At 47.8% G+C, this 10,674-nt stretch overlaps 1 protein-coding gene across 1 annotated transcript in view; it reads left to right on the top strand.

Annotated features, from left to right (window-relative positions):
* The first annotated feature begins 70 nt into the window (after positions 1–70).
* The window catches only part of B4GALT1 (beta-1,4-galactosyltransferase 1), a 78,909-nt gene continuing 68,305 nt past the window's right edge, over positions 71–10,674 (top strand). Inside the window, exon 1 of the mRNA XM_007950688.2 lies at positions 71–458. Coding sequence (XP_007948879.1) covers positions 71–458 — 388 coding nt within the window. The remainder of the gene's footprint in view (positions 459–10,674) is intronic.

Genomic DNA, 10,674 nt, shown 5'->3' on the forward strand with positions numbered 1-10,674 from the left:
CCGGCGGCCCGCGGGCGGGCCGCCCTCCCCACAGATAGCCCACCCCTCTTGAGGCGGCGGCGGCGGGAAGATGAGGTTTCGGGAGCCTCTTCTGGGCGGCAGCGCCGCGATGCCGGGCGCGTCCCTGCAACGGGCCTGCCGCCTACTCGTGGCCGTCTGCGCGCTGCACCTCGGCGTCACCCTCGTCTATTACCTGTCCGGCCGTGACCTGAGTCGCCTGCCCCAGCTGATCGGAGTCCCCTCAACGCTGCAGGGGGGCTCGAGCGGCGCTGCCGCCCTCGGGCAGTCCTCCGGGGAACTGCGGCCCCGAGGGGCCCCGCCACCACTGCCTTCAGGCGCCTTCTCCGAGCCGCGCCCCGGTCGCGGCCCCGGCCCCGCGAGCAACTTGACTGCGGCCCCCGTGTCCCCCACCACAGCACTGTCGCTGCCTGCCTGCCCTGAGGAGTCACCTCTGCTCGGTGAGCACTCAGGTCCCCGCCAGTCCAGGGGGCTGGGTCTCCCCTGGGAGTTCCCCGACCGGGCCCCACGGAACGTCCCCATGCCCTGTTCCACAACAGCCTGCCTCCCTATTTAGGAGCAGAATCCCTAATCCCGAACAGAAGTTACGGGCTGGATGGAGGAGAGAATTGGGAAGTTAGTCCTTTGGGATTCTTGTTGCAAGCTGGGGAGGGGCCGGTGAAGCCCCTGACCACAGAACCAGAGAAGGCTTTGGAGACATCCATGCTCTGGGCCAAGCCTCAGGAAGTTTTGGAATTTGTTATCTGCTTAGGGTTTGGAGCAGCCTGCGCCCTGCTAACTCTGGTAGGAATCTCGAGGCAGCTCAGAGTAACCCTCCTCCTTTTGGGGGGCCTGGCGATGAGGCCCTTAGTGGGGAAGGGAGCTGGCCTCCCAGTTCACATCCGTCTTCCCATAAAGCCACTCTCTCCTGAGTAGGTTAACTTTTCTGTTGAGCCTTTGGGCAAGTGACTTAACTTCTCTAACACTCTAGTTTCTCACCTCCTGACGAGAAAATAAATGAGACCTATTTCAAGGGGATTGTTTGGAAAGATTAAATGAAGCAATGTAAATAAGAGTTACCATTAATGAAGGTAAGTCCTCGATAAATTGTCACATTGTGTTCAGTTACTCTTCTGTGTAGAGATCCCTGCTTTAGGGCCTTCTCCCCTGCTTCCTGTCCATGTAGGGCCCTAAACCTAAGTAAGCAGGGCCCTCCTTGGGGCAAAGACACTGTGTGTGTATATATGTGTGTGCACGCGCATGCGTGCATGTATACACATGTATAATGTGTGTACCCTGGGGACTGGAAAGCTAAAATATAAACATTTACACCAGATTGCCCTTTCCTGGGAGCAGCCTGGAATCCCTGAACTCTGGCCCCAACCTTTATTTCAGCAAAGGCTGTAAGGGTGGGTGGGTTTGTATTCCTTAGGTCAGGAGGTTGATGGAGCTCGCGTCCAGACTTCTCCTTGCCCAGTAACCCACAAACGCTCAGCTCAAGGTAGCTACAGGTTGCTCCAGGGTTACCAGACAGGTGGCCATTTATTTCTAATGCCAAGGTTTAGAGAATGTTATTCTGAGAGAGAAGCCCTGGCAGGCGGAGCTCTGTCACTTGCCTGCAGAGCCTTGGTAAAGCAGGCCTCCTACATTCTCTTGCTCAATTTCTCCAATAATTACTTCATTATTTTCATATCAAGTTTGGGAGGAACCTCTTGGAATTGGTCAGACATAACTTGTGTTAATGAGGGGGACTTTTTTTTTTTTAAAGCAGAAAAGGAAATTCTTTTGAACTTAGTCTGGGAATAGTATGGTCCTATAAAATGAAATATGGAATCTTTGCTCTGCTGCTAAGTGTCTGACGTTACAGAATTTTTCAGAGCTTCTTCTTTTATGTGTAAAAATGGGGTTGTTCATACTTACCTATAAGGTTATTTTTAAGACTAAGTGAGATTATGTACCATAAATATATGGCATACAGTAAGTATTCGTACTTGGTGCCTAATAATAATAATAATCCAGTATTTGCTTGAGAGCTTGAAGTTCCATTTTCTCAGATTCCCACAGAGATGACTCTGAGGAGCAGAGAGAAAGCAGAAGAGAGTGAGTCCTCAAACCACAGAGAGGCCAGGTTTTGTGCTTTTGTTTGTTTTTAATTGTTCCCTGGACGTTGTGCAGAAAGCTAAATGATAGTAAATTAAAGAGAATTACACTAAAGTTCATTAGATTGGCGTTTAAAGTGTAGGGTTTTCTAAATGGTGCTTTATTTTGTTTTGTAACTGAGTTGCTAGTGATCTGCTAGCTCCTCACTGGTTACTGGTGTTTTTCAATTAACTCTGAATTGTCATGCTGAGAGCTGGAAAGCACTTCCTGAGAGATAATGTTTTGGAGGGCTGGCAGAGAGGCCCTGGGCCTTCTCTAGCTTGGCTGTCTTCACGTGCTGTGCATGGGACCAAGACGCTTAGGTTGCTGCTGAGGCAACCCTAGAAAGTGAGGGTGGAGGGCTTTTCTTCATTTTAATTGCGTACTTAGCTTTAAGTGGTTGGGTGCAGCTATCAGAGTGGAAGTTCCTGACTAGGAGAGGGCCTTGAGAAATCAGAAAGTCTCTCTGCGGGGGGTGTGGGTGTTGGTAGTGGGAATGGAGCCCATCTGTTCGACTGGGCAGGTGTCAGGCAGAACCCTTGTGGGTTGGTTTTGAGGTTGGTAGGGAAAGCATACGTGGGGTTTAGAGTTGTGGCCTTTTCACTACTTGCAGTTTCTTTCCCTGACTTGACTCTATTTTCTAGTGACCAAGGACCCAGACCACATGCTTTGACCCCTCTCTCAGCTGTTGTTGTTATGTGCTGTAGAGTTGGACCTGACTCATAGTGACCCCTCCTTGGGTTTCCGAGTTAGTAGGTGATGAATGAAAACCTGCCCATTTCTGGAGGAGACTGGCATCAGACAGGGCTGCTGATGGGTCACTAGTCGGTTGATGGGTTGGCCATTGAATTGGTTTAGACTCATGGTGACTCTATGTGTTACAGAGTAGAACTGCTCCATAGGATTTTCTTGGCTATAATTTTTACAGAGTAGATTGCCAGACCTTTCTTCCATGGCACTGCTGAGTAGGTTTGAACCACCAACCTTTTGATTAAACCAAACTCACTGCCATCAAGTTGATTCTGACTCGTAGTGACCCCTATTGGGTGTCCAAGGCTGTAAATCTTTACAGAAGCACATTGCCCCATTTTTCTTCCATGGAGCAGCTGATGGGTTCGAACCACTGACCTTTTGGTTAGTGGCCAAATGCCTTAACCATTACACCACCAGAACTCCTTAACCTTTTGGCTAGTTGAACACAAAATGTCTGTGCCACCTGGGGACCTTAGACCTGAAATAGACAGGCTTGAATCCTGCCTCTGTCTGTACTATCAGTGCGACATAGCAGACTCTGACCTATCACCCATATGAGATGGTGTGAGGCCTCTAGTGTGGGCCTTTCCTGAGGATCCCTACATCTTTTCCCAGGGAGTTCTTCAGGGTAGGGCAGGCCTGCAGGCACTGCCCATTCCCCAGCCTTGTCCCAGGCCTCTCAGAGGGCTGGGCAGCATTCACTCTGCTGACCCTGGCAGTGAGACTCCATTCTGGCAGCCTTGGTGTTTGTTAGAGATCTAGTCAGCCTGGGAGGAGCAGCAGCCTTGCGTTTCTTTTCCTGGAATGTTTATCTCTGCTCAGATTTGGCAGCAGCTCAATGTGACTTGATCAGCTGTGGTATTGCCTGCCCGGGGAGGGGTGGAGTGAAGGTGGGCAGCCCTTCAGGTTGAACGAGTTAGGGGAGGAAGGGCTGGCCTGAGGGGCTTAGCGGGCAGTCCCCTCAGGCTGCGTGAGAGGTAACTACTGCTTATACTGAGGCCCCTCTTACCCAGCTGTGCTTTGAGGGGATCCCCTTCATTTGTTTAAGAGGGAAGACTGATGTAGAGGTGGGTACTGGGGAGTCTCAGGGACCTGGGCTAGCAAACAGCAGTCACAGGTAGCCAGGAGCCTGGGAAGGCACTTGTCCATAAGCCAATATCAATATCCTTGACTTCCCTAGGGACTGTCAGGAGAGCCTCTGCCACAGTTTGTTTGCCCCCTTGGGAAGATAGCACTTGCTGGGTCTCTCCTGGGCTCTTGGCTTTCAGGTGATTCTCCATTAGCACATCATCCTCTCCATATGCAAACACATGGACACAAGCAGGCTGCCCAGGACAGAGTGTCCTTTGAGAAATCTGTCCTGGCCCCAGCTCTGGGAAGGGCCCTCTTGTCCCTTTTGGAATGGATTTTTAGAGCCACATCATCTTCTGTGCTTGGGGTGGGGCCTTATCCTGGGGGTGAGGGAGAAACTTAACCTGTGTCCAGATCTTGAAGCTTTGGGAGGTTAGGAAACTAGTTCTTAGAACTAGTTCTGTCGTGTTGTCTTTTCTGGGGGAAAGAAAATTACTGGCATATACATGGACGCACCCTCTTGTCTAACAGTCTGAGATTGAGAAATGCAGTCCACTACTATCTGGCTTGCTCTCATGGTGAAACTTGATTGCTTTCTTTCATCCAGCCTGGTGGTATTGGTACACATAATCCCTGCCAGTTGTGATTCATCCTAGACTTTGAGCAAGCTAGGGGACCTCCCCCTTCTGCCTCTGATGAGCCTGGTGACAGCTCCTTTAGGCATAGACAGCTGATGCACACATGGGAGCAAGAGCTAAGTGTGGGATTGGACTTCACTGCAGCTTTTTGGAACCATAACATCCCAGGATGGCCCACATCTCTCATTGTGCTGGAAAGGGGAAGGGTCTTGCCTTATACCACATAGCCAAGGAGTGGCCAGCTAGGAGTAGCACTCGAGTATGCCCAGACAGTGCTTCTGCCTGAGGTTATTGCTGAGTAGACACTGAGGTGCAGAGACTCACAGGCAGCCTGATGTGGCTTAGGGTTTGGAAACTCCCTGTTAGGTGTGTCTGTGGGTCATTCTGAAAAGTATTATATAGTGGCAGCTAGGTGTCCTTGATGGCTAAGACATCTAGTAACTTCATTCAGTTCCTACAGTGTGTGCTGTGTGCTAGAACTACAAAGAGGAAGAAGGCACGATATCTCCCCTTTAGGAACTTATAATTTGGGGGTGGGGACACACAAAAAACCATTGCTGTTAGGTCGATTCCAACTCATAACAACCCTATAGGATAGAGTAGAACTGCCCCATGGGGTTTCCAAGGCTGTAAATCTTTATGGAAGTAGACTGCCTCATCTTTCTCCCACGGAGCAGCTGGTGGGTTCAGACTGCTGAGCTTTCTGTTAGCAGCTGAATACTTAACCACTGTGCCACCAGAACTCCTTTAATTTAGGCAGGGGAGAGGTGTAATTAAATAGTGCTGATGTTGTTTGTTGTTGTTATGTGCCATTGAGTCGGCCCCGACTCATAGTGACCCCTCCTTGGGTTTCTGAGGCAGTATCACTACGGAAGTAGGACTGCCCAACCTTCCTTCCGAGGAGTGGCTGGTGGGTTTGAACCGCCAGCCGTCTGGTTAGCAGGCAAGTGTCTTAGCCACTATGCTACCAGAGCTGATGTTGTTTAGGGAAGCCAAAATGTGCATGTGATTTCTTTCCTTCAGAAACTCAGAGGTTGATATAAAAGTTCTCCAGTCCTGGGTTGGTTGGTTTGTTTTGTATCTATAGCTATAAGTTATTTATTTATTTTTAATTTTTTATTTTGATTTGGGTGAAAGTTTACAGAGCAAATTCATTTTCCATACAGTAGTTAGTACACATTTTGTCTCATGACATTGACTAATTTCCCACTGCAATCCTGTTTATTTGTGTGAAAATTTTCCTCTAATTTCTTTCTGAAGCTATGAATTAGCTCTGCTGGGTAATTGTTAACTTGCTGCTTTATGATGATTATAACGAGACATCAGCAGCCATATGGCTGAGTATTAATGCTGTCTTTGGACAGCAGCAGGGTAGGGATTTTCACTGGGACTAGTCTAATACATGGTTGGGAATGATGGGGCAGTTAATGCCAAAGGAGTTCGAGCCCTTCCATGGATTCCACCCAGGGGACCATCCAGACTTTGGGGGCAAGGCCAGCAGGTTTGTCTCCTTTGGACTCAGCTGGGCTGTGAGTGTGTGTGAAAGGGACCCAGTCATCCTGCATTTATACCTGTTGAGTCCTACACTGCCCACAACCCATGCCTCCTGTGCCTTGTTCCCAACTTATTGTTTCCTGCCTATTCCTGACAAAGAAGCAGAGACTGGAATTCTGTTTGAATCCAAGTCCACCTGGAAATTCCAGTTTTCTTTTTCTAGTTGTCTTAGAACAGAGAATCTGCCCTTGCAGCTTAAATCCCTTACAGGGCCTGGCACTATGACGATTTGACATGTGGCTCTAACATGGCCTGGTGTGGTCTCTGGGCAGTCACTGGAAAGGTCAGCCAGGCAGACTGTGGTTCCTGGGGGAGTTAACAAGGCTTGGGATTGCACTTGGTGACCGCCATGGGGCTCCTCTTGCCCCTAAACTTGGTGAGGTTTTCAGGGAACTAAGCTGTGGCATGACTGTAAAAACTTGAGTGTCTGTGAGGTGGCGGGGGGGCGGTGCTCTGTGTTTACTCGGATTCACTCAGGGTGGGCTGAGGTGGTCACCAGCTTAGAGAGAGATCCCTGGATCATTTTCTATTAAGTCAAAGACCTCCGGGTTGGAAGATTGGGGTGGCTTGGTGGTAGGGAACAGGGTTTGGCTAGGAGCTGGTTCTGGGTGAACGTGGCCTAAAGGGATTCGTCCCTAGAAGACAGAAGGGGTGAGTCACACACTTGGTGTTTCAGGTTCCACTTTTCAGCCTGGCCTTAGCCCGCCCCTTCCCTACCCAAATGAAGGCCACGGGTTATATGATTAGCAGTTGCTGAATTCTTTGGCAGTGATTTTAATGTCTGGGCGTTAAATTTTAATGTTAATGATATACAGCTGTCCCTCTGTTTCCCCTGTTGCCTCTCGAAAGCCCCTTACAAAGCCCAGAGAGAGGAGATTGGTTTTCCTCACCAGGTTGCTGAGGCCTAGAGCTACAGGTCTTCTTTGCTTTTGCCTTTTTTTTTTTTTTTAATAGTAGGAGGGGACTAATTTCTTCCCCCATTTTATAAAAAAGTAATACATACTCATTGCAAATAATTTGCAAAAATTGAAAAAGATAGAAAAGCTCACCCATATTCCTGTCATCCAGAGGAAAACTTGTTCATATTTATTAGTTTTTTGGGTTTTTTTTCTGTACATGTTGAAGAACATCACTGATATCTTTATAGATAGGTAGATAGATCTACATAAATAGGTATAAATGGCCTGGTGTCAAACATTTTTCACTTAAGATTCTGTCACAGGCTTGGTCCTAAAACCAAAAACCCAACCAGTTGCTGTCAAGTCAACTCTGACTCATGACAACCTCATGGAACTGACCTTCATAGCTCGATCCTATACCTTAAAAACATAAAGACAACATCATGTTCTGTCAGCTGAATATGCTGTAACTTTATCATTCAGTGTTGTTGAACATAATAGTTTCTGCATATTCACACATATTTGTATATTTATTTTGCTTCTGTTTTTTCTTAGTGATGTAGTGAGGTCTGTGCATAAAACTTTATGCACTTTTGGGATTGTTTCCATAAGATAGTTTTCTTAAAAGTAAAAAAGAGATGAACATGTTTTGAGAAAGGCTAGGTTTTTAAGCCAGTCTTACTAAGGAATAGACCCACTGGAAATGAAGGGTTTACCTAGAGCTGCCAGATGAGTATCACTTATAGCTGAATGAAGGATATGTCTAGAATTCCGATTAAAAAGGAAACTATGTCCAGAAAGCACTCAAGGCAAGGGAGCAAGGGCAGAGGTCCAGGCTGCAAGACAAGCTCTTGGGATCAGGCTGAGCAGAAATCTATGAACACAATGGGGGGGGGGTGATACCCAGAAGTCAGCTTTCTCAGTAACTTCTGCATTTGTTTCCTTTGCAGCCAAGTCCCTGGGATAGGCTTATGTGGACTGTGGAGCAAGGCTCTGGTGCTGGGTGAGCACCAACTTGCAAACTTAATGCTTTTGACCTGACTGAAATATGACCATTTCCACAGGAGGTGTACGAACAAGCTAGCAAATCAGACTTCGAAATACACAGAACAGTTTTGCCACGTTTAGGCAGCTCTGAGATCTGGGGAGGGTGCATGAGTGAGAACCTTGACATTTCCAGGGATTCTTTAGGGAGAAGCTTCAGAGACCGGCAGAGTCTGGTACTCTCTTGGGGCTTCTTTGGTTGAGTTAGCTCAAGAAAGCCCCAGGCCAGTATGCCAGGCTCGCCCCGAGAAGTGTATTATAAAGTTACTCCATTTTGAATATCCTCAGTGGAGCTACAGTCTTCTCTGCTGAGGAACAGTTTGGATTTTGGAACCTGCCACGGGTTATTTGGCAGAGCCTGGGGACCACAGGGGAGGCTGCACTGTGAAACAGAGCAGGGCTAGGTCAGATCAGTGTGACTGGTATGGTGTGAGGTCAGGCTCCTTCCAGCTCTACCACATGGGCCTGGAGGTCATGGGGAGGGGTTCTGACAGAGGATTGAATATTTAATTACCTGGCCCCATGACAGGGTGCATTCTAAAAATGCCTTTTAAATTTCTTTGAAAGTTTCTTCCTGTTTTGCATAATATGCTTTTGCCTTTGACATCCTGAAAGCATAGAGTTGTTATTGGTATTGCAGGACAAAGCCAGCTTGGGGGAGGGGGGACAGGAAAGGACGCTGAGTTAAGGGTGGACTGAGAGAAGGTGGTATTTGTGTTATAGGAGCACTGGGACACAGTACTGAGGTATTAGGTAGCTCCTGGCATGCAGATGAACACATCAGGCAGCTCGAGCAGAGTCCTGGCCTGGCTGAGAATGGGTTGATTCTTGGCTCCCTCTTAGAGTCAGGAGCTCCTTGGGGAGGAGGTTGAATGGAGACTCCTTTGCTTATTCAGCAGAATTTTATTAGTAATTATGCTGTACAAAGCACAGGAGAGAGGCAGGAACAAGGGCTGGCCCCTCTTCTCAGGGAGCCCTTTAGCAGTGGACAGACTCTGACAATATGGTGTGGTCAGAGAGGGAAGTCTGGGTGCTCTGAGGCCACTGAGGAGAGGCAGGGAGCCAGATGGGCGGGCTGGGCCAGGGCCAGAGTCAAAATGAAGAGCCTCTCTTCCAGACACTGATTTTAGCTGCCCTGTCTTTCTGCATGTTTGAACAGTCTCCCTTGTTGGGAAGAGCAGGGGTCTGCTGCTGAAAGCAGCCTCTGATTTCCTCTAGCTGCTGTCACATGAGAAGAATGCCATCACTGAAGTCTCAGCTGCTACATAGAGTTACCAGCAGGGCCACAGAGAAAAGGAAGTAGAGGATAGTGTGAGGGAGATGATGAAAGAGAGAGAGGGTAGTGTAGTTGGAACCCTGCTGACGGGAAGTCTGAGGATGGCTGGACTGAGAGACCCAAGGGAGGAGATATATGAGGGGAAAGAGGCCAAGAGAGGGGCTTCATGGTCTATAGAGGGTAGGGGTAAGTCTGGAAGGCCACCAGTATCATGGTTCCTATGTTCTGGTTCTTGTTCTTCTCTTAACTCCTTACATCATTTTGGGCAGGTCCTGAGTCCTTTTTGGGCTGTGTTCCCTTCTCTGAAATTTGAAGGCTGGACTTACTGGTCTTTAGTACCCTCCATACTCTGCCTCCTGGATCCAAAGTTGATGTGAAGGGAAAGCCTGGTCATATCTGCAACATTAAGGGCTTCTCAAATACCCTGTGAAGCTCACCACGCTCAGGGCTCATAGTGAGACTTCTGCTGAGCATCTTATTGTCTCTGTGTAAAAACAAAACAAAGCCCAAACCAGTTGCTATCAAGTTGATTCCAATTCACGGTGTCCCATGCTTTCCAGAGTAGGACTGCACTCTATGGGGTTTTCAATGCTGTGACGACCTTTGGGAAGCAGACGTCCAGGCCTTTGTTCCAAGGTGCTTCTCTGGGTTTGTACTACCAACCTTTTGATTAGTACTCAAGCACTTAACTATTTGCACTACCAGGGACTCTTCATCTCTATGTAAGCAGGCAGATTGTAGCAGATGATGACCCTCAGAAATGGCATGGGGAGTATTTCTTCCTGTCACACTGACTAGCTGTGTGTAATCTTGGGAAAGTTTTACCTTCTTGGTGCTTCAGTATTGTTACTTATAAAATGGGGACAATATCTACCTCACGGATATTACAGAGTTTAAGTAGTAGGCATGAAAGAGCTTAAAACAGTGTCTGGTCCAGAATAAGCTGTGAATACATATGTTGTTATGTTGTTATGTGCCGTCGAGTCGGCCCTGACTCATAGCGACCCCACCAGAGCTCCCGTGGATACATATATTTTACCCATTATTGGTAACAGAAATAGTTATTATTTCTGAAGATTTTGGCTTTTGCTTTGTAGAATTTCTTTTTTGAGTTGAAGATACAGTGTCACAACTGTATCTTCTTTAAAAATCTATAATTCAAGAAGAGACATATATATAGAGAACAAAATTTATTAGTGGTTACCCAGGGTAGGAACTCTGGTAGCATAGTGGCTAAAGCATTTGACTGCTAACCAGAAGGCTGGCGGTTCAAACCCACCAGCCACTCCTCGGAAGGAAGGTT

The sequence above is a fragment of the Orycteropus afer genome, unplaced genomic scaffold (assembly GCF_000298275.1).
Source record: "Orycteropus afer afer isolate SDZICR_OR568_19922 unplaced genomic scaffold, OryAfe1.0 scaffold00285, whole genome shotgun sequence".
Taxonomy (NCBI): Eukaryota; Metazoa; Chordata; class Mammalia; order Tubulidentata; family Orycteropodidae; genus Orycteropus; species Orycteropus afer.